This window comes from Colletotrichum paranaense (assembly GCF_030867605.1).
Source record: "Colletotrichum paranaense strain IMI 384185 chromosome Unknown Scaffold_11.1, whole genome shotgun sequence".
NCBI classification, from domain to species: domain Eukaryota; kingdom Fungi; phylum Ascomycota; class Sordariomycetes; order Glomerellales; family Glomerellaceae; genus Colletotrichum; species Colletotrichum paranaense.
Window position 1 is genome coordinate 390568 of NW_026848969.1, and position 21927 is coordinate 412494.

At 55.0% G+C, this 21927-nt stretch overlaps 8 protein-coding genes across 8 annotated transcripts; 5 read left to right on the forward strand and 3 right to left on the reverse strand.

Moving 5' to 3' along the window:
* Positions 1-1436: 1436 nt before the first annotated feature.
* CPAR01_12458 (uncharacterized protein) lies at positions 1437-3192 on the forward strand (the record flags this gene model as incomplete). The annotated part of the gene is made up of 4 exons (XM_060496714.1): positions 1437-1985; positions 2047-2170; positions 2253-2371; positions 2446-3192. 4 exons carry the CDS (start codon positions 1437-1439, stop codon positions 3190-3192), a joined length of 1539 nt encoding a protein of 512 aa, XP_060344247.1.
* Positions 3193-3615: 423 nt separating this feature from the next.
* CPAR01_12459 (cytochrome P450) lies at positions 3616-5417 on the reverse strand (the record flags this gene model as incomplete). The annotated part of the gene is made up of 4 exons (XM_060496715.1): positions 3616-3750; positions 3810-4637; positions 4698-5060; positions 5106-5417. The coding sequence occupies 4 exons, from the start codon at positions 5415-5417 to the stop codon at positions 3616-3618; spliced, it is 1638 nt and encodes a 545-aa protein (XP_060344248.1).
* A 1179-nt stretch (positions 5418-6596) lies between these two features.
* Positions 6597-7089, forward strand: CPAR01_12460 (uncharacterized protein; the record flags this gene model as incomplete). Its single annotated transcript, XM_060496716.1, has 2 exons — positions 6597-6740; positions 6859-7089. 2 exons carry the CDS (start codon positions 6597-6599, stop codon positions 7087-7089), a joined length of 375 nt encoding a protein of 124 aa, XP_060344249.1.
* A 2396-nt stretch (positions 7090-9485) lies between these two features.
* Positions 9486-9851, forward strand: CPAR01_12461 (uncharacterized protein; the record flags this gene model as incomplete). The annotated part of the gene is made up of 1 exon (XM_060496717.1): positions 9486-9851. A coding segment is annotated over one exon (366 nt), but the record flags the coding sequence as incomplete, so codon positions are not given.
* A 1065-nt stretch (positions 9852-10916) lies between these two features.
* Positions 10917-13200, reverse strand: CPAR01_12462 (uncharacterized protein; the record flags this gene model as incomplete). The annotated part of the gene is made up of 2 exons (XM_060496718.1): positions 10917-12764; positions 12820-13200. The coding sequence occupies 2 exons, from the start codon at positions 13198-13200 to the stop codon at positions 10917-10919; spliced, it is 2229 nt and encodes a 742-aa protein (XP_060344251.1).
* A 1789-nt stretch (positions 13201-14989) lies between these two features.
* On the forward strand, positions 14990-15820 carry CPAR01_12463 (cutinase; the record flags this gene model as incomplete). The annotated part of the gene is made up of 3 exons (XM_060496719.1): positions 14990-15355; positions 15414-15593; positions 15650-15820. The coding sequence occupies 3 exons, from the start codon at positions 14990-14992 to the stop codon at positions 15818-15820; spliced, it is 717 nt and encodes a 238-aa protein (XP_060344252.1).
* A 724-nt stretch (positions 15821-16544) lies between these two features.
* On the forward strand, positions 16545-18163 carry CPAR01_12464 (phosphotyrosyl phosphate activator protein; the record flags this gene model as incomplete). The annotated part of the gene is made up of 2 exons (XM_060496720.1): positions 16545-17663; positions 17720-18163. The coding sequence occupies 2 exons, from the start codon at positions 16545-16547 to the stop codon at positions 18161-18163; spliced, it is 1563 nt and encodes a 520-aa protein (XP_060344253.1).
* A 634-nt stretch (positions 18164-18797) lies between these two features.
* On the reverse strand, positions 18798-19709 carry CPAR01_12465 (uncharacterized protein; the record flags this gene model as incomplete). Its single annotated transcript, XM_060496721.1, has 3 exons — positions 18798-19069; positions 19138-19266; positions 19361-19709. The coding sequence occupies 3 exons, from the start codon at positions 19707-19709 to the stop codon at positions 18798-18800; spliced, it is 750 nt and encodes a 249-aa protein (XP_060344254.1).
* Positions 19710-21927: the final 2218 nt, after the last annotated feature.

Below are 21927 nucleotides of genomic sequence, written 5' to 3' on the forward strand. Positions count from 1 at the left end.
GAAATTGCGCGGGACAGTGGGGGAGGGAGGGGTGGTCGCGCAGCGCCGGGTGGAGGATTAGCTGATGGTGGATGGGTGGATTTTCTGCCTCTCTTTACTCCCCTCTTCTGTCTTCATCCCGTGGAGAATAAGTGAGAGTAAGGTGACTTCGTTCCAAGACGCGATGAAACTACAAGCTGTGTCCTGTTTTTCTTATTTAACACGGAATTGCCGTTGAAATTTCTCAAACTAGCCGTTGGAAACATCGCATTGGATCCTCTTTTGCTTTGACCTCGTACTTCTTTTGTTATCCACATTTCTCATCTACCGAAAGGCAATTGTCGTTCGATTCTTGCATTCCAAAGGATTGTTAGCGGGAGAAGATCTCTCTCTCGGGGGGTCTCTCCTGCTGTTCTATTCCCCTTGGGACCTTTTCGGAAGCTTATCCGGCTTAAGCTTGCTTTGATAGCAAACAAACCCAAGACCGCATTTCTCTATTCCGCCGAACCCTTTTACCTCAATCTGGATTCTGGACCAGCCGCATATTACATAGGGAGAGTCAGGACGCGCCGACACGGTGCCAAAACCCCCCAGCTAGGGAGCTCCAGTCGGCACAGGTCTAGACAGGGCCCCATTCCTACTAGCAAGCGCAAGCGAGGCGTGCGAAGCCTGCGAGTGTTACGCAGACTGGCAGGCTTATCCAAGCTGCTCGTAACACCTCGTTTGATTTGATAACGACTAGCGTACAAACGTGAAAGAGCTGGGCCAGCGGGCTTGCGAAATCGCAGAAATCCTCGAATTAGGACAGCGAGATAAACAAACAGCTCTCGGAAAGGCCATATAGGAGGGGCAGAGGGCGGACAGTATTTAGGGCTTTTGAGGCGCCGCGCTGTTTCCTTCAGCTGAAAGATTGATCTACCTACGTTACTGCTCCAGTTCGAGTTCAAATCAATCCATCGGGACTGAAGACGATACAAACTACGGCTTCCTACCTTTAAGCCTACATAAGCCTACATATCTACGCCCGCCAAAGCTCAGCTTGCATATACTAGACTCGACGCCTTCTTCTTACTTGGCCCTTTGAGTCTTTGTCAGGCAACCCGCGCCCGCGAAAACGGATTCAGCTCCAGATTTCCCGGGAATACCAAGGCCCGATCCGTTGTCTCAATATCACAAGCTTCAAGCCGCAACAATACCTACCTGACTGGTAGAGCAACATTAGGGGGAAACCAGCAAAAGAAAGAGATCTTGATCGAAGAGAACCAAGACGGGACGGAAATTAGAGCAAGACGCCGTCATTCTTTCACCAAGGACGGAAACACCCGGTCCTATCTGAATTAAGCTCCTCCGCGATCTACCTACCTTACTAGACGACTCTTATAACACCCCCAACCCGCAGATCCTGCCTTGTCCTCCCCCGAAAAGTCGACTCAATGAGAATCCCTCGACTCGCAAAGATGCAGGCGGAACAGCAACAGCAATCTTCCTCCCCATCCCCGGCCGCCACGCCGCTCCCAATCCTCTACGCAGAAGACACCCCCTTCTCGGAATACTCCACCGCAGTCTGGGGCCGCGTCTTCAACGCCCGCCGCGACTTTTCCCGGCGCCCGGCCGCCGTCGTCACCGCCACGCGCAAAGCCCACGTCGTCGAGGCCGTCAAGATTGCCAACGAAAAGGGATGGCGCGTGAGCGTTCGCTCGGGGGGCCACTCGTGGGCCGCGTGGTCTGTTCGCGATGAGGCGCTGCTGATTGATCTGGGGAGTATGGGTAAAGGCGTTGCGGGCAGCGGCAACGAGGATGGCATCGCGTATGATTCCAAGACGGGCATTGTCAGTGTTGCGCCGGCGAGGACGGGGAGGGAGGTGAATGGGTTTTTGGCTGGGCAGATTGGCGGGCCTGGGGATGAAAGTATTGAGGGGATGGGCAGGTTCTTCCCTGGTGGTCATTGTCCTGATGTTGGGCTCGGTGGGTTTTTGTTGCAGGGTGGTATGGGGTGGAATTGCAAGGTGAGTTTGTTCGGCCTGGGATGTCGAATTCTTGAGAAGGGAGAAACTGACAAAAAGACAGAACTGGGGCTGGGCGTGTGAGAACATCGTCGCCATTGAGGTCGTCACGGCTGATGGACGAGAGCTCCGCTGCTCCGAGACGGAGAACGCCGACCTCTTTTGGGCCGCGCGCGGCGCCGGACCGGGTACGTGACTTCCGGCCGACCCCTCGCCTTCCCCGACTCATCGGGGGATGGAGAAGAAAACTTGGCTAACGACTTACAACAGGCTTCCCTGCCATCGTCACCCGCTTCCACCTCCGCACCCGCCCCCTGACGGGCATGTTCCAGTCCCTCTACTTTTACTCCCTCGACCGCTTCGAGGAGATTCTGAACTGGGTGATCAAGGTAAGCCCTCTCTAATCCGTCTACGCCTCATCCTCTCCTGACATTTCACGCAACAATCACTAATACAACAACAGATCTCCCCAAAAGCCTCCCCAGAACTCGAAATCGTCCTCCTGGCCCTCACACCACCAGGCCAAACCACCCCGCAAATCATGGCAAACTTCCTCTCCTTCTCCGCGAACCCGGAAGCCCTCATCCCCCTCCACTCCTCCCACCCCTCCCGGCCCCTCGCCACCGTCTTCGCCACCCCGACCTCCCTCCCGCAGCAGTACGTCGACCAGGACGCCTCCAACCCGCCCGCCCACCGCTACATATCCGAAAACGCCTACGTCTCCAACGACGCCAACGTGCCCAAGGTCCTCAAGAAGGCGTTCACCGAGCTGCCCACGCCGCAGTCGTTTGCGCTGTACTTCTCCATGAATCCTTGCTCTCGGCGCACGCAGCAGACTGCCGGCGAGACGCCGTCGTCGTCTAACGGCACCAGCAACGGCGCGGCAAAGACCATGCCCGACATGGCGCTCAGCATGCAGTCGGACCACTACTTCGCCCTCTACACAGTCTACCCGGACGCCGAGGACGACGAGCGGTGCCAGGGCTGGGTGAGCGATATCATGGCCGGCGTCGAGAGGCACGCGGCGGGCTCGTATCTCGGTGACGCCGACTTCCGGCACCGCAGGACAAAGTTCTGGGGCGACGAGCAGGGCAAGAGGCTGATGGACGTGCGCAAGGTGTGGGATCCCAAGGGGCGGATCGCGGGGTACTTGGATACCGAGGATGAGAGCGGAGTTGAAGGGTTGAAGAATGAGTTTGAGTGGGCTTGAGTGAGCCTGGTTCTCAGAATCTCTTTTCTTCTTGTTATTGGTGTTTGTTTTTCTTCTTTTTGCTTGGGCGTCGAGATGGATGCATATATACCTGTTGCCGGAAGATATCCTGTTCGAACATTGCATTTACCTAAAAGGAGGAGGGGCCTATCAGATGCGAAATGGTGTATATAAAGACGTGGAAGAAGGGAGTTGGGTTAGGTCTCCGCTGCTTGTTCTCAGTAGAACAAGACCTGTTGCCGAAATACATCCTGTAAAAAAACTCACGAAATGATGCAGATATAGGTGCATGTCAGAAATAATATGGTATAAACAATTTCTGATTTTTTTTGGTGTTTGATATATTTACTTCTATAGTGTTCATCCACGTCGTCAATCTCGTCAACAACCATGGTCCATCTACAACAACACCTCACGTAGTCTCTATGACTCAACCTTCTCGTTGGTACTGTCTTTGGTAATGATATCCCTTCTGGAAAACTTGGCCTGGAAGTTGTTCTGCTTGACGAACCACGCGTTGACCAGCTCCCACTCTTGGCTCGGGTCCTTGAAGGAAATCTAGTCATTGTCAGTATCGGCAGTCCTCTCTTTACAACAGCAAAGTGTTGCAAACTTACGTCGAATCTCCTGAGCAAGCTCGGAATGACCTTGTAAATCTCCAATAGACTAATGTTCTTTCCGATACACGTTCGGCTGCCCATGCCAAACTGGAACATGTGCCCGTTCATCTCCTTGATCCTCTTCTCCTCCGCCGCGGCATCCTTGCCCTCCTCCGGCAACCAACGCTCCGGGCGGTAGGTATCGACATCCTCACCCCAAATCTCTGGTCGGCGGTGAATAATCCACGCGCTACAGCCCACAATCGTGCCGCCCTTGACAAAGTGGCCCGCAATCTCGGCGCCCTGGTCAGGGACGATGCGCTCCAGCGGCAGACCGGCGGCCGGGTGCATGCGGAAGGCCTCCTTGACACATGCATCGAGATACACGAGCTTCTGGGCCTCAGTCCACGTCACCAGTCCCGTCTCGTTATCACTGAAGCCGCCCTCCCGCGCAAACGTATCCAGCTCGTTCCTCAACCGCGTCAGCGCCGTCGGGGTCCGGAGAAGGTAATAGAAGACGGCAGCCAGGCTGATGGCGGTGGTCTCAGAGCCGGCAAAGGCCATGCTGACGGCCATGGTCTGGACGAGGATGTCGGACATGAACTCGGGGCGGGCCTCGCGCGCGGCCAGGAACTTGGAGAGGAGGTCGGGCTGCTCGGCGAGCTTCTTGCCCGAGGTGACGGGGAGGAGGGGTTCCTTGCCGTCGAGCTCGGGGAGGCGCTCGGCCATGCGGTCGCGGGCGAAACGGGCTACGGGGAAGGTGGCGTCGATGAAGCCCCATTGGGAGAGCTTCAGGTAGATTGGGTTCTTGAGGAGCAGGAGATCGAGGAAGGGGATTTGGCCAATCTTTGGACATGTTAGCTAGTTGTCTTGGAGTAGCTCCAGTGATACTCTGGATGGACTTACCGGTGCGACATAGAGGAACAGCTTGCCCAGGTAGGCCACAATTCCATCAATGTCCTCATTCTTCTCGATGAAGCCATGGCGCTTGCTGTAGGTGATCTCTCCAATGACGTCGAATGCGTAGAACTGCAACCACGTGGTGAAGTCACATCCCTCGGGGTTTCCAGCAAACAGCTTCTCCGTCTGAGAGAGGAAGAGCTTCGTCGTGTTGTCGACAAAGGGCTCATACTGGACCAAGGCGGACATGGAGAAGGCCGAGTTGACGCAGCGGCGGAACTGAGAGTGGAAGTCATTGTTCGTCGTGCTAAAAAGGGACTCGAGCCTGAAGCCCTTGGCAATAGACTGTTGGACGATGTAAAAGTCGGACTAAGACGGTTAGTTGCTGTAAATGTTGTGCCATATGGACTCTACCTTTACGAAGCCCTTGTTCAGGCCGTAAATGCTCTTCAAAGCAGCTGGGTCGGCAAAGGAGAGAGTGTTGGGGCCGAGACGGACGACGTCACCATATTTTGCGTGCAACTTTTGATGTGTAACCTCTGGACGGCAACCCTTTACATCGAAGAAGCGCCACCAGTCTGTCAATGAGGCCAGGAAGGGTCCTGGGTACTTGTTGAGGCCATTGTTATAGCGGTTCTTCACCAGCCAGGCTACAATAAGTGACAGGCCTATTGAGAGCCAGTGCTGTGCGAACGTCTCTAGTATCGTTTCTGTAATGCCGTGCATCTTGACTGAGGTTGTGTTGTCATGAGACGGAGCTTGGCCGTTGAGTATAACAAAACGCAGCGAGAAAGGTCTTGGTGGCGGCACCCTCGGTATAAGAAGACTGTAAGGTAAACCTCCAAGCGGGTGGATCCAAGTAGATGTAGCCGGGCGTGAAATGGAATTCCCGATTCAGGTACCGAAGTGCAATTTACCCAGTTTCTATGTTGGGATGTGTCGACCGGATCCTATGGGGCATACAGGAAGAGGTATGCGAGGGGGCATGCCGTATGGTCGACGTGCAGGTCCTGCGGACTGTGCCTCGGCGGGGTGGAGTCAAGGAGGACCAGGCGTCACGTCGAGATGGCAGATGCGCTTAGCTTTTTCGTGTTATGTGTATGTGTGTGTGTGTCTGGTTTTGGGGCGGCAGGTCGGCAAGTAAATTATTAGGAACCTCTCGGCGATCTATGGGCACCGCCAGTAATGTAGCCAAGACGAGACGGCACCGCGTAACTGCAAGGTAGGACGAAGCTCGGAGAGTAGTAAGTGGAGGGGGGAAGGGAATGGGGGCAACTGAGAAGAGCCTAGGAGGATGGCTAGGAGCTTGAGAAGGTTTCCAACCCTTGACGAGGTATCCTCTGCCTACGGATACCTAGTGTCTGACTATGAATACCTTAGTCTCCACGGCCGAGGGGAAGAGCGTTGGACATTCGACGCAGAGTCTCGTGCGAGATGAGACAAGACAAGACAAGAGGGCGGGAACAGAATAAAGTTAGAATTTCGCAAGGGTGTTTGCGCTTCTGGGATATGGGTTGGGGGACTGGCGGATCCGAAGTGGAAAAAATGTGGAAAAATTGGAGAGAACCTAGGAACTCGGGGGAGACAAGAAGGCGGTAATGGTAGGCGCCGTGCCGAAGGGTGAGGCGGCGGCGAGAGAGGGAAAGGTGTCACAGACTCGCTGTTGCAAGATAAAGCCACACGGAAGAGGCTGGAAGAACACGAAGATGAGTGAGGATAGTCGACGCCGAGAGGTGCCGTTCGGGGTGACTAGGACTAGGACTGTACCAACCGTCCGGCGTTCAAGGCCACGCGATTTCGGAAGACGAAGACGTTGACGATTACACTCATCACCAATCGTGGTATACTAGAATCGTGTGCTAAAACAGTAGCTCGGTAGACGGGTCGTTGGCTGGTCGTTTGAGGATGGAGCGAGTCGTCCGGTCCAACAAGAGAGCAGAAGTCGGACAGTGTGACAAGTCCAAGAGGGAGGCAAACATTAGCAGAGAGTGTGGCCCCAAAGGCGCCGGCGTCTGTTTCCAGAGCCGTAGCCGTGACCGTATACTAGAGGTTAGACGGAATGAAGCAGCCCATCGAATCGCCCCCAGACGACCAGAGGAAATCAAGACTTCAGACTTCAAGATACGCGGACGGGGTACTTTGTACAGGTGGGAGCCCCCAACGTCATGTCCTGGGAAAGAGAGAAGACGAGAGCAAATGGAATGCCACACCTTACGCAGCAAGCTCTTCGACGCTAGCTCGGGTCTCAGGTACCGCAGCTTGCGGTGGCCACTCAGAGGCTCGCAGAATGACACCGGCGGGATGTTCTGGTGTGAGTGGTACAGCATGTTCAGCTCCCACTTTGCGCGCGAGGGATTTCCAGCCAAGTCATGAGAAATCCTGGGGTAGGAGCCTGTAGCCTGTAGGGGTAAGGGACCCTAGTTCAAGCCCGCCGTCCATCGTCTTTGGTCCCTACGGTGAGAGAGAGAGTGTGTGTGTGTGACCGCTGCCGAAGGGACCGAGCCGGATGATGCTCTGAGCAACGAGTCACGGCAGGTCGTCACTGTCATTGTCATCATTCATGTTGCGCCATCATGGTCCTCCTCCACCGGGGGGTCGCACTCGCAGCGAGACAGATCAGCTGTCAACCAGAGCTGGAATGAGGGGCTCAATTGCCTGCCGAAGCAGCCTCAACGTCAACGCTCGTGTTGGCAAGGACACGGACACCCACAAGACAGAATGAGGTCTGCGAGGAAGAGTGACCGCCAAAGCACCCTCCCCCCCCCCCCAGCCGAGATGGAGGTGATGGAGGGGGTGGTGGACACCTTGGTCAGGATGCTGAAGGTTAGTCATGAGTGATGGAATCTTCGGCAGATGCATTTCTCATATTTCTGTCGAGAACTCGAGGGCCCTCGTCCCAAGTGCGGGCACTCGCCTAACCATACCTTACTGCTCACTGAAAGCGTTGGCCCCGAGGATACGATCCTGATCGAGAACAGAGAGCGCTGATTCGGGTTATCCGAGGCTTGGCTGGACTCGTATGATATCCAGACGCATTACTGCCGCATCAGAACGAACCCCGCGAGACTCGAGAGACAAGGAACGTCGGAGGCGGAAGAGGTGCAGAAGAGAGCTATGCAGAAACGGGAAGATGGAGCCGCCTCCCCCATGTCTGCTTTCGATGCTCTACGGAGTGGTCAATTGCTCGACCGACTGCTCAGTGCTCCAGGCTCCGGAGCACTCCTCAAGGCATCCCGTCAGCTGCAAGTTGCAGCATTCTGTCGGCGGTAAGCTGCGCAACTCTCAAGACACCGGGCGGCGCGCCGACCCACCGTTGGGGTACCTTATCTGCGGGGGAGGGGCCCCGTAGGATGCTGGAAACAGGCATGACATGGCCAAGGCATCTGGTGGGGGGCACGGCAGTTGTAAATGCGCTCACTTGCTCTGTCAGACTCTCTCCCTCTCTCTCTTTCACTGTGAATCTCACTCTCACTCCCATTCTCAGTCTCACTCATGGCTGCTGTTTCAAGAACCCATAGTCTCGATCTTGGTCTTGTTTTGGGTCTGGACAGCCTCAAGCAAATACAGTAGAGCCATACTCTCCCCAATCAGAAGTCCTTTGTTCACAAATCCTCGGCCTACCAGACCATGATACCGACCCATTCCTGCTATCCATACATAGGAAATATGTCCAGTCCCCTTTGTCAACGTGTCTCACTCCTTTGGCTCGCCGACATCGCCGAGACGGGCGAAAGAACAAGAAATGTTTGCCTTCATTACTGATCATGAACTCATAATTCCATAGCAATCAGAGACATCCAAGCTCGACTTCGATCCGACTTTCATTTGCCGACTTTCTGGCCCGGAGTCCATCCCAACTCCCGTAGTCCAAGACATCACAGGGCTCCACGTATGGGGTTGATCCATGGAGAACCCCTTCCCTACCAACGCAGTAGCCTTCTTGGTCCCTGACGCAGCGTCGCTTGGAATGAGACGTGATTGGTGCCGGGGCGACGGTCAAACGCTTTCGGCCCCGAAAGGAGGGAGAGACAGGCGCCGGACCCTCCCCTTCATGCCATGATACCTTGTTTTCACCGCAGACACGGAGCCTTCACAAGCACGAGCTTGTGGAAACGACATGCTCGTATGGACACTCCCTAGCGAAGCGAACGGCACAGTTGCGATCTTCGTACGCGTACGAGCCTTTCTCCAGGCTTCGGCCTCGGTGCCCATTCATCCTCCGCCCCCCGAATAGCCCGGCTTCTCTCGGCCCTCTCATCGGCCCTCTCGTCGGAGTCTCCTGTTCTCATCCAGCAGTTCTGGAACCTCCTCCCCCAACCACGCGCCGCATACCCGCTCCCGCCCCGGACACCTGGCTTCACTGACAACTCAAGGGTTCCCCGCACATGCATCGCCCAGTGACGCCTTACCGCCGCAAGGATTAGGTACCATAAGTGCATAGTAGCCGAGGGATGGCACATTGTATTATCTGAGATGAAGTGGTTGGGTTACAGCACATGAGCTTGACGTCTTGTTGCTTCTTCGAACAATGTCGCAAAAAGAAAGTTCTTGCCCGTTTGTGCAGATTGAGGCGTTCCCAGTCAGGAACGACCCGGCGAAAGAATTCCAAAATTGTATAAAACACCACAAACAGTGCATATTTACATCACACCGAGTGAAGATACTTGTTCCACCAAAGAGTGGAAAACCAACCCAGAGTTGGACTGTTTTACCGCCCAGTTCTAGACTGTCAGACTGAAGCTGGAACAGAAGTTAGAAACAATAACTACAGGCCTCAGTACTGTACACTAACCAGTGACTCAACCCGGTTCTAAAACAAGTAGCCTCGAGATTCAGTTTTCCTCGGCAAATGATCCGGCCAGCTCTGTTGATCGCTCCAAAGCCCAAAAGCCAAAAATAGGGCCGTCGTCTGGATCCAACTTCCCCTACCGTGTTGGCACAGTAGACCAACCTTCCATCTCACGTGTCGAAGGCCGAAAGAACCGCACGCTTGTGCGCCGTCGCGCCGCCCTAAATGCTACCCCAGTGGCCTATGCCATCGTTCGCGGGGGAAAGTCGCCGGTTCGGCGGTTCATAGTAAAACAGGGCATGTATTCCATAGTACCTCTAGTTTTAAGGAATTCGAATCTCCTAGTTCAAGGGCTAACACGCTCCAAGTAAGTCAAGCGATTTCTCGCTCTCGCGATCGAAACAAGACACATCTCTCGATCTCTAATCTCACTATACGAGGAAGAGAGACCGAGAAGGCTGTCTGCAGTTGACAATTACTTCTCAGTGAGACATCGCCAAACCCTTCCAGGGACCAACCCTCATCCTCCATCTCCCGCTCTTTCAAATCTTCCTCCCAAAAACCATCTGCCGAAGGCCCCACGGCCAGAGCACCCCAGTCGTGCCCCCATCCCCCCAAGGGCCCCAACCAACGGGCCCCAGTGTCACGGCGTCGCCTTACGTGGCGTATCAGCCCCCCCCCCCCCCGAAGCCAAAATCTTCGGCAGATGTTTTTGCGCGTGTTCTGGCGGCCGCCGCAACCAGAGGAGCCTGAGGAGGAGGTTCCAGAGGTTCAGGAGCTATGGGCGCCTTTCCTCTCCTTCTCAATCCCGTCTCCTGCTCCTCACTGTGTAGGTTATGGCCATTGTTTCCCACGCCCCCTTGCGCCGGCCGTCCGTTTCCTTTGCCCGGCCCCCCAGCCCAATGACACGAACAGGTGGGATCGGATCGGAGGTGCCCACGTGGGAAGAGGAGGGAATCGACACTACACAGACTACACTGTGGCCGCTCACCTATGCCGTTTCCGGATCCTGCTATAGCCCTTTCTAACTCCGTGCTAAGAAGACACAACCTCACGGCGTCATTTTGACGTCGTATCGTGATATCGTCTCTCCATGGTCAAATCTTCCAGCAGAGCCTTCGTGTCAAAATTGCTGCTGTTCTGACCGGTGATTGGGGCATGATTCATGCTGTTCGCTAATTGCAACCGCATAGAGGAAACGGTTTGGTAATAATTGGCATCATCCGAAACGCTGATTGCGAGTCATCACCGCTGATTACGCGTGAGGTGAGGTAGTAGGCGAAACCCTGCGCGCAGACATGATTGAACTTGATAAATCGAGGCTTTCTCATATGCCCGGAATAATGATATTGAGACGCTCGCTAGGAATGTGTGGGTATCCTCAAAAGACAACAAACTCGCAGCTAGTGTATCTCAACAAGTCGGCACTTCTCAGCTCAAGTTACTGCAAATGCCGGAACCTCCTTGCCTCTCGATGCTGCGTGTGCCCTGGCGCTTTGCTTAAGCAAGCTGATCATAGCTATGACATCGCCTTCGTCGCGTTTGAGCATCATTGCGAGCGCTTGAGTACCAGAGTCTGGTCTTGCGGACAACGTCTGTAGAAGCCACTTGGCATCTGCTTCAGGCCAGGCAAAAGGCTCAACGTCCACCGATCCTCGCGTAGTATGTAGATGACGATTCACTGGTCCAGCCTGCTGTCTCTCGTACCTGCTTTGTTGACTCTGTTGCGGGGAGCCTGCCATTCTGCGTGCTTTCTCGGCTGCAATCCGCTCTTCCAGTCGTCTATCGCAAAACTCCCGTTGTCGTCGTCTGGTCTCTTCGTATTCGTGCCGCTCTCGCTTTTCCTTCTGTTTCTTCTCAACGAACCGCTGTTCGTAAAGTCGTTGCCGCTGAATCGTGTGATTGACCTTGGTCCAAGTCACATCCAGCTCTCGCTTGAAGCCTCGTAAATAGTCGGCCAGCTTCCCTCGACTGAGCTTCTTGGATAGTAATTGCTCCTTCTGCCTCCTCCTCGCAAGGTTTGAGAGCATGCCATAGTATAGCTTCTCAATCCAAGCAGCCAGTCTGTGCATAATTTGCAACATCGTTTTCGTGAACGACCCTATGTAATGTGATGTATTGTGCTCAGTACCCTTTTGGAACACGTTTCCAAGCGTGACCACAAGCAAAGGAATGACACTTTCGTACAGCTCCTTAACGAAACGTGGCGCCGGCATGTCAGATTCGTCGCCGGGGCTGGGCTTCTTCGCTTTCGTGGCTATCCTGTAAACAAGTGTGTCGACTTCCTTGAAGGTGTGCCTGGCATCGACCGCATCTGCATCGCTCGAATGCAAATAGTCGCATTGTTTACTGAAGAGGGGCGCACGAGGTGCTCCTTCCCAGAAATCGTTGAGTAGGTGAATGCGGTCCCAGAGAGGCTGAGTTCTCTGCGAGAGTTGCGCCGGCCCAGTTGTGAGGTCAACTGCTCTTCCGTCTTTGGAGCGCATCCAACCCACCCCATTCATCAACTCCTTGATGCTCTTCAATGACGGTGATTTGACTGCCGCCGCGGTCAGTCGGTCTTGTTCTTCGGGCTTGTGAAAGATGAAATGATCGTCCGGGTACTCGTAATCGACCTCCGGAAAGAGGTCAGGAGTCAAAGGGTCCATATCATCAACCAAACGTCGAAGCTGCTGCGTTGGCTCTATTGGATGTGGCTCCATTTGGGAGTCGGTATCCCCTGGATAGGCATCATCCCCCCTTACTTGTGCAGACGGCGGCAACTCAGCCATAGTTGGATCGTTGTAGAGTTGCTCATCATCATCATCACCATCCCCGTCGCCTTCTTCTGAGCCTTGCGCCGAGCCTTGCTCTGCGCCCTCCCCGTCTGTGTTCTGAGTCTCGCGCTCGACAAACAGTCCATCCCCATTGTCTGGGTCTTGTGAATCAGATCGCGAATCGGACGATTCGTCCTCTTCGTATGATGATATTGAAAGGTCGACTGCGACGGCAGACCCTCTAGGTGGGCTACTCGCAAACTCATAGATATCCGCCCTGCGGCCTCCAGCAGCGGCAGGTTCGTCCTCGTTATCTGGGTCTGGCGTCGCTTGAGAAGCGTCGGCATTCAGAAAGCCTTCACTTTGTTTCGTCGCTTTCGTTCTCGAGAGTTGACTGGACTCTTGAGTTATCTGCCCCTTTCTGGCACGGCTTGCGTTCGTACGATGGGTATTCGTTGCTTCCCTACGCAATGTATCCACCCGGAGATCCTCACGTATCTTTCTCGGCCGTCCTCGTTTTTTGGCAATCTGCAGGATCAAATTGTAAGCTTTTTTGAAGTAATTTGGAATGGCTTGAGCTTACTTGTGCTTCCATCGGTGCCTCCGCTACCAATGGCAGAGCTGCACCTTCGCTTTGGTCGTCTGTTACTTCTTCATCTTCTTCGTCTGGACCATCTTCTGTTGTCTGTTCGTCTCGTTCTCCCTGGCCATCTTTTTCGACGCTGCCTTGATATACGTCCACCTGATCTTCTTCCTCCGCATCCTTCTGACTTCTTCGTCTTCTTTTCACTCGTATAGCCTCAAAATCCCTAATGTCCTCCACATCAACGTGACCGAGACGTTTGCTGCGCCGGGTTCCCGCCGTAACCTTATCGATGCTGCTGGTCGGTATGGCCCTCTCGCTAACTCCCGCAGCTTGGCTCTTGGCCGGCCGAACAGATCGTTTCCTGGTGGCTGCCGGCATCGCCGTCTTTCGACCGGGGATACGGCTGTGTCCTAGGTAGGAGGTAATGTTCTCTCAAGCAAGGCGACGTGACCGCGATTGATATTCAGTGCTCTTGGCGTCTCATTGTCGACGATCCGTCGTTCGTCCAATGACGCGGATGAAGCAGCTACCGACGAAGTATCGCGACAGGAACGCGCTGCTAATGCCTTCCGACCAGAGCGTGTTCCGAGCAGGGATCATGTTGCTAGTGCCCGCAGGCGGGGCCGGCGATGGCCCCTCCTTCCGGCTGAGTCAGCAATAAGGGTCCCTCAATTCGACACTGCCCTGGACGGAGACATTCACGTTTCCTAAGTCAGCATGTTCAACACCAACTCGAAGGATTGTGCTCACGACAGTGTGCACAAGCAACCCGATGACCACAGCATTCGAATGCGGTTTCGGAGGCCTTTCTCACTTAGGAAGGCTACGTCCATCGCCAGGGTTCACATGTTCACCCTTCCTCGTACTTGACTCGGTCTCCTCCCCGACGATAGCTCATCCCTTCCGTATTGGGCACCTTGTTCAAAGTTTTGATCGAGATGTCTTCACTCCTTTCTACAACGCAGCAGGACATGTTAGTCCGATGGTTACCGAATTGGACAAATTTCTAGAGCCGAGTACGACTTCCAGGAGCGAATCCTCCGCCAAGACGTCATCAACACAGTTTTTGACGAGAACTAGGCTTACAAGTGTAACACTTAGCATCATGAACAGGTTTCTCATCAATCCCTATCTATGACCTTGGAATCTCTTCAATGCAAAGTGTCATTGAGTCTGGCCCAAAGGCAATGGTCTGACATGGGCTCCTCGAGATTTGGCTTTCGTGATAGGTTCGCGGATGAGTTCAAGGTAGTCCGACGAGGCGAAAGAAGCCAGCATCATGGCAGAGGCAACCCTTACCCTCACACCACTTCGAAGCGTACCCGAGATGGGAGCTTACTCTCTTTAAACAACACACAGACTCGTCGAGCATGGAGGTCCATGTCAAACATCGACGTGTTCCAACCCAGATCGCTATCCAAGTCCACTGCGTTTCACCCATAACCTATCAGACGCTGATCTCCTTCTGCAGCTCTCACTCGTTCATCGGTCTTTTTCAGCTGAAGTGGTCTCTTCTATCTACCTGGCAACAGTTGGAAACAATCGTGCCGATCGTGCATGATGCGGCTCAGCAACTGGAAGCCACAGGCCCACAGCCTTTTATTTTCGTCTGAAAAGCTGCGACATGTCCCGTTCCCGCCCTCAGCTTCCCGGAGCTAGAGCTTCATGCCGTCATGTAGTGTCGGAGCTTCTTTTTGCCATGGACTTATGGTGGCGACCGCATCCGTTTCGTCCCTACTTGATTCTTGGCCAGACGCGCCAAAACTGTGATGGGAAGCGCAAGGAAGAATGAGGCCGTCCTTGCCGGTCTGGGTGTCGAGGTGCCGGGCAATAGGTAGGTTCTTCCCGTCCCGGACACGAGGCAAATAAATCTTGTTGCCGGAAGCAACGGTCTACTCGATCAAGCAATCTACAACTACAAAGCAGGTTTTTGGCTTTTTCTGACATTTCAGAGTTAAAGAAAAGTTCAAACGGGGTCGGCAATTTCTCATTCGGCGAGGCTTGCATTTGTTATCATGGTTTCTTCGTTTTGACTTTGTACTTTCGCTTTCAGAACCCCTCTTCATATGCCAGCTAGTTGTCTTTGCAACAAGACTGATTTAATGTCGATTGTCCTTCAGGTCGATTCTTCACGAGCTCCTATCGACGAACGGCGCCGTCGCCCAAGATGCGTTTCAGTGTGGGAATTGCGTTCCTTCTCGGCCAGGCTATGGCCTCACCTCACTCGCTTCAGCGACTCCAGCAAAGACAAGACAAGAAAGACTGCCCACCAATTCATATCTTTGGAGCGCGAGAGACTACGGCACCGCCGGGTTTTGGTGCCGCGGCTGGCATCGTCGACGACCTCACCAAGGCGAATCAGGGGGCCACGAACGAGGCTATCAATTATCCTGCATGTGGAGGGTCGTCAGATTGTTTGGGAATCAGCTACGCGGACTCGGTGAAGAATGGGACGGCGGCTGTTGCCACGGCCGTGAATGACTTCAACAAGAAGTGTCCCAAGACGAAGATTGTTATGCTGGGGTTCTCTCAGGTATGTCTTGCATGTTGGCATTGCATTAGCAAAGACAGATCTGACTGATGGAAACCAGGGTGCTCAAATCATGGACAACGCGTACTGCGGCGGTGGAGACAGCATTGAAGGGGTCAAGGACGTCAATGTTCTCATCTCCAATGAGGCACTCGGCGCGGTGAAAGTCGCCATCTTCATGGGTGACCCACGTTACGTCGCTGGCCTTCCTTACGAGGTTGGCACATGCAAAACGCAAGGGGTAAGGTGGTGGAAGAAATATACAAAAGAGAAGAAGCAGCTACTAACGCACACCAGTTTGCACCACGACCTCAGGGGTTTCAATGCCCGAACGGAGGCAACATCAAGTCATTCTGTGATTCAGCAGACCCGTTTTGCTGCAACGGCAATGATCCCGTTGCTCATCTACAGTATCCCAGCATCTACGGCGACCAGATCAAACAGTTTGTGAGCGACAAACTAAAATAAAGGAAACGAGAAAGAAGGTTGGGGCCCATCCTACCGAGAACACCATCAACCTCGACCCAGGGAGACTTGCACTTGCAAACCATTCAACCTTGGCGTACCACCAACTTCAGGGCCGCGCGGCCTTTGATCTAATAGATGGCCTCTTCGAAACGAGGGCCATTGAGTCATTTCCGAGTCCTTCTTGTCATCAGACTTTTACCTTTTCTTTCACACCTGTACCAAGAGCTCAACCAGAGGTACATACAGTTCATAATAGGGAGGCCATAGACGGCGCTCAGACAGACCGAGGTTTGGATAGAACCTAAGCATAGACGTAATTAATACAATTTGATACATACTCTCGGTCTCGTCTCGGTCTCGCACAAGTAGTAGAAAGTGTGAGTCCGTTTGACACGTCCAAAAGTCTGCTTCGAGCCAAAAGTCAATTCGGTGTGTTTTGGAGAAAGTTCTATCAGGAATTCGGGAGAAAATAAGCTTGAAGCGGGAGAGAATCTTTAATTGTTCGTAGACCCTGTACGCTGTAGTCATGGTCGCTGACTAAGGCACAATCTGTCGTCACTCCACAATGTTCACCCCTCCATCATCTCAAACAACGGGACGTTGTGCTTAGAGCTCCAAGCTATCATCCACAGTCACAGCGAGCAGAACCTCACACAGCCACATCCAACCCAATATCTCAACCCCTTTCGTCCCAACCCACGAGTACACACACAAGCAAACCAAAATGGATCCTCCAAAACCATCACCATCAACCTCATCAACAAAACCACCCGAAAAACCATCCTTCCCCGCCATCACACCCCTCCCAAAGACCCCGCGCACCTTTCAAACCCCCACCAAGCGCATCAACACCGGCACCGACCTCGCAACCTTTCTCACAACAACAGCCTACCGCGACATCCTCCTCTTTCTCCTCCAGCTCAACCGCTCCCTCTGCCCGCGCCGCAACCCAACCCGCCCAACGGGCCCCTCCACAACCTACCCGCTCTCCTCCGTCCCCTCCACGCCCGAACGCGGCCTCCCGCCCTCCATAGCCCGCCTCCAGGCCCTCCTCGCCGAAGCCGAAGCCCTCATCGACCTCGCGCCCCCGGACCCGGGCCCCCGCCGCTTCGGCAACGTCTCCTTCCGCAAGTGGCACGAGCTCCTCGCCGAACGCGCCCCCGCCCTGCTGTCCAAACACATCCCCGACTCCGTCCTCGCTTTCCCCGCGACGCCGTCCTCCGAGCCGCCCGCCGCCGAGCTCCTGGCGTACCTCCTCGGCTCCTTTGGCTCCGCGCAGCGCCTGGACTACGGAACGGGCCACGAGCTCGCCTTCCTCGCCTTCCTCGGCTCCCTCTACAAACTCTCCTACTTCGCCGACGACACCGCCACCACCACCACCAACAACACTGTCGCCGACTCAGAAAATGGCCAACCAACTACCGCAGCCGCAGCAGCACCAGACACATCCGCCCTAGACCGCACCATCGTCCTCGGCGTAATCGAACCCTACCTCCGCGTCGTCCGCCGCCTCATCCTCACATACACCCTCGAGCCAGCAGGATCCCACGGCGTATGGGGCCTCGACGACCACTCCTTCCTCCCCTACATCTTCGGCTCCGCCCAGCTCGCGGCGCCCGTGTCCGCGGACTCGGACCCGATGCCGACGGAGGGCTCCGTCCGCGGCGCGCCCAAGACGGGGGACATTGTCAAGCCCGCCGTCGTCGAGGACCAGCGCTCCGAGAACATGTACTTCTCCGCCGTCGGGTTCATCAACGACGTGAAAAAGGGTCCGTTTTGGGAACACAGTCCCATCCTCTTTGACGTGTCTGGCGTCAAGGACGGCTGGGGCAAGATCAATAAGGTGAAGCCCACGTTCTTCTCGTACCGGTGTAGGGTAATAACTGACATCCCTCCCAGGGCATGCTCAAAATGTTCAACGCAGAGGTCCTCCAAAAGTTCCCCGTCGTCCAGCACTTCACGTTCGGCTCCCTCTTCTCCTGGGACCAAGACCCCAACGCCGCGCCCGTATCACAGTCCGTCCACGCCGCGAACCAGCCCTCGTACAACTACCCAGCAACAACGGCGCCTCCCCCACCCCAAGCCGGCGCAGGCACGGCCGCGCCGTGGGCGACAGCAGGTGGTGCTGGTGCTGGTGCTGTTCCGATAGGTCGCATGCCCCCTCCTCCCCCTGGTGGCGCGGGATTACCCTACTCGCGACAGCCACCGCCGCCGCCGTCATCCGCGGCTTCGGCGAGGGGGCCGCCGCCGGGTATGATGGCCATGCCTCCTGGCGCACAGCAGGCGAGGCAGGGCACGGCTGATGCGCAGGTTGCGTTGACCAAGGCGCCGTGGGCAAAGTGACGAGAGTGAAAAGAAACACGGAGGATGTAATGAGTTATTATGTGGAATAGATACCCCGACTGATTGTGGCTCAAGTTAAGCAAAGGTTAGTTTGAAGGCATGGGTGGAGATGGAACCTGAAAAAGCCAAAGGGCCAAGTCGTGAGCCGGGAAGTGGTCAAACGGGACCAATGGTATCTGCATAGCCTGGAGATACAACTTGTAGATACACCGCTTTCGTTGCTCCGGTGTGTCTATAGCGTCTGGAGACAGCAGCCCGTGGACGAGAAGAAAAGACAAAGATCATATCAGTTTAAGAAAGTACGCTTGATTCAACTTCTCGACTAATGGGTATCCGACAATTAAGCAAATGAACATGAGTAGACCAACGGTCTGAAAGCAAGAAAACCATCTAAACCCCCAATTGCATGTATGTGCCGCTTATTCTCCCCTTGTGACTGGAGTGGCTTCGTCATCGTCGTGGAGGACAGCGGTTCGAGAGATGACGTTACGGGGCTGAATCGCTTGCATCAATTGCTCTCTTGCTCCTCTGCCGACCCAAGCCCCTTGACCTCTAGTCGAGTCTAGTCCTTCTTCAACCAGATGACACTGTGATTCCGAAACCAGTCGTTGGGGCCGAAATCCAACGGCGCAATCTAGGCGGTGGCAGCGGCCTCCTTCTTCTCCTCGGGCTTGGCGGCCTCGGTGGGAGCGGCGGCGGCCGGAGCAGGGGCAGCAGCGGGCGCGGGCGCGGTCTCAGCAGCAGCGGGAGCGGCGGCCGGGGCGGTGGGTGCGGGAGTTTCCTCCGTCTTCGCGGGCTCGGTGGCGGCCGGGGCAGCAGCGGCAGCAGCGGGAGCGGTGGCGGTGGCGGGCTCAGGGGCCTTGGGGGCCTCGGCGGCTACGGCAGGAGCTGCGGGCGCAGCGGGAGCTGTGCGAAGCGCATCGGGTCAGTCATTATTTTTTCTTCGTGAATTTTGCGTAGTTGGGGAAACTCACCAGCCTCGGGAGCCTTGGCGGGCTCGGTGGTAGCAGGAGCAGCATCCTCCTTCTTAGCCTCAGGCTCGGGGGCCTTGGCCGGCTCAGCAGCGGCAGCAGGAGCAGGAGCAGGAGCAGCAGCGGGCTCAGCTGTTTCGTAGTCAGTCAGTAAGAGCTTATTGAGGCGACAACCTGGCGAGAGGTTGTTCACGCGAACATGAAGAAGCGAGAGGAGGGAACGTACTGGCCGGGGCAGCGGCGGGAGCAGCTTCAGTCTTGGTAGGCTCGGTGGCAGCGGGCGTGGTGGTCGTCGCGGCAGGCTTGGCCTCGGCGGGCTTTGCCTCGGCCTTCTTCTCGTCCTTCTTTTTGAAGATGGCCTTGAACTTGGACTTGAGGTTGTCCAGGGCGTCGATGGCTAGTTGGGAAGCATCGCATGTTAGTGATTTTTCTTGGCACTTCTGACTCAGATATTTGTTGCGTCGTCGCGTATCTTTGGGAAGCTCTGATAGCTTCTCCGGCAGCTTTCGTAGTAGGACGACCGGGGAGAACTTGGGGAAGGGTGGGAAACGGGCAGACTTACGAACTCCAGGCATGATGGCTGATTTTCGAGAGAGGATGTGTGTGTGTAAGAGCTGGTGTAGTTGTGTATGTACTATGTATGTACGTGTGTAAGCGATTGCGGCGATGGAGCTACGATACTCGGCGACGATGGATGCTGGAGAGATGTATGTTGGGACGACGACGGGGTCAGGGCAGGTCTATGTAAAGAGCAAGAAAGTCAAAAAGAGGCCACCGACGATGAGGTGGGCAAAAAGGGCCAAGGGCCGGGGGGTGTTCCCATTTCTCAGAGAGGATGGAAATAGACGGTGCAGATAGACGCCCACCGCAGGCCTCAGGGAAGGGTCTCGTCTCCAGGTCTCGTCTCAGCACAGCATAGCACAGCACAGCACAGCATGGCAGTCACGCGTTGGCCTTGGCATAAGTCTCTCTCTCTCTCTGTATGTACTCCGTACAGTATAAAGTACCTTAAGAGGCAGTGGGAGGCATGACGGCGGTGAGGTGGGCAACCAAGGGAAGAGCCCAGGATGCCATGCCGGGACTTTCCAGCCAAAGGCAAAATGATCAAGGTGGGAACCAATGGGCTGCATGACCTCCCTGGCTGAGGCAGTGACAATCAATGGGGATTCGGGGGAATGGGGCATGGCCTGTATCTGTAGGTACTCGTTGACTATCCTCGTCACTTCTCATACGTCTTCTCTGTCCTTCTTGTTCCAACAAACGCCAGTCTGTGGTGTTGCTTCTCGTCTTGTTCGCCTTGTTCTTCCTCGTCTTGTTGGAGTAGTAGAGATAATGGAATATCAGGAAGAACCACATCTTTGGCCATCTCGGGTTCCATTGTCTGGAACTTGTAAGGTTCTTTCTTGTCTGTGCTCAGTACTAAGAGGTAGTGAAGTGTGGTAGGGATGGCAGCTGCACGGCCTTCCCACTAACAGATGCGCGGGGCCAGTAGCGGCGGTACGTATCTGAGCTTAGCCTGCGAGAACTCATCGAGTCCCGTCCATCAGTCTGGAGAGACTCGTGGAGAGCACCTTATCCACCACACACCTGAGCTTGATCCCTCCGTTCATCGAAGAAGAGACTGCCCTGGCATCTGTCTGTACAGATAAACATATCTCATGGCGTAGGGGCTAGAGAGTCACTCTACTGTCGAGCCCTCTTCCGTAACGAAGCATCAGTCGGGAAAGAGTCCAACGGACCACAGTCCAAAGTTCAGAGTTCATCCGTCATCGGAGATTCGCACGCCAGTTCGTATCGATTCCCGCTGTAAGTTTGATGAACAGGATGGGCACTCGACGGGATGCTGAAACCCTGCTTTTCTGCCCCCCATCTGCCATCCTCCCTCTGCCCTCTGTGCCTCTCTGGCTGGCCGCCGGTTACTTGCCTGCTTGCTGGCTCACTTGCAGCTGCAAGCCAAGAATATTCCCATCTCCTGCCGCCGTATCTGCTGCTACCGCCGCCGCTGCCGTATCCCAATATCCTGCGCATCTGCCCTCGCCAAGGCATCTCGTCCCATCCCACTCACTGCACCAGGCAGACCAGGCAGACTGCTCTGCCCTGCAGGGTGGCATCCAGACGCATCTAACATTGGGGGGGGGGGGGGGGGTTCCAAGATGTGTATGTGTCTATGAGATACCTTAGCGTCGCGTGCGTGGGTTAAAGAGAGAGACATAAAATCTGACGGAATGCCGTCATTTCACTTCAAGCCAGATTCAGGACCAGGGTCCAACACAATCAAGGCAACCCAGCGCACCAGTGACCAGGGCATATCAGCCTAGGCGCTACGTGGTCTGGTTCACCGTTCATTCTGCCATCTATTGTCGGGATGGCTATCCCCCAAAAAAGAATAGCGGGAATAGCAACAATCAGTACGAACCACTGAAGACCAAACGTTGGATCGAATAATCGATTTCGCCCGGTGGGCTTTTCGAGATTGCTCGAAATTGGCGCGGATGGATCGTTAGGGGGCCCTGGCCAAGCCTGCCTGCTTTTCCCTCGTCCCGCTGCGACGTTGTTCATCTCGACTCGCTTGTTGATCCTCACATTGACAGCAGGTTCAACGTTTTGCTACGCAGACTCCACGGCTAAGATGCAAGTACTCCGTAGGTTTGGAAATAAAGTCTGGCTCATCTGTCGGCACGTGGGTGGGCGCACACACACACACTCCTTTGCACACCACCACCTACTGCATGATTTGTATGCACCACGACGTCAACTTCAGCCAGAGCGAAAACCAGGCTCAGAACCGAAAGC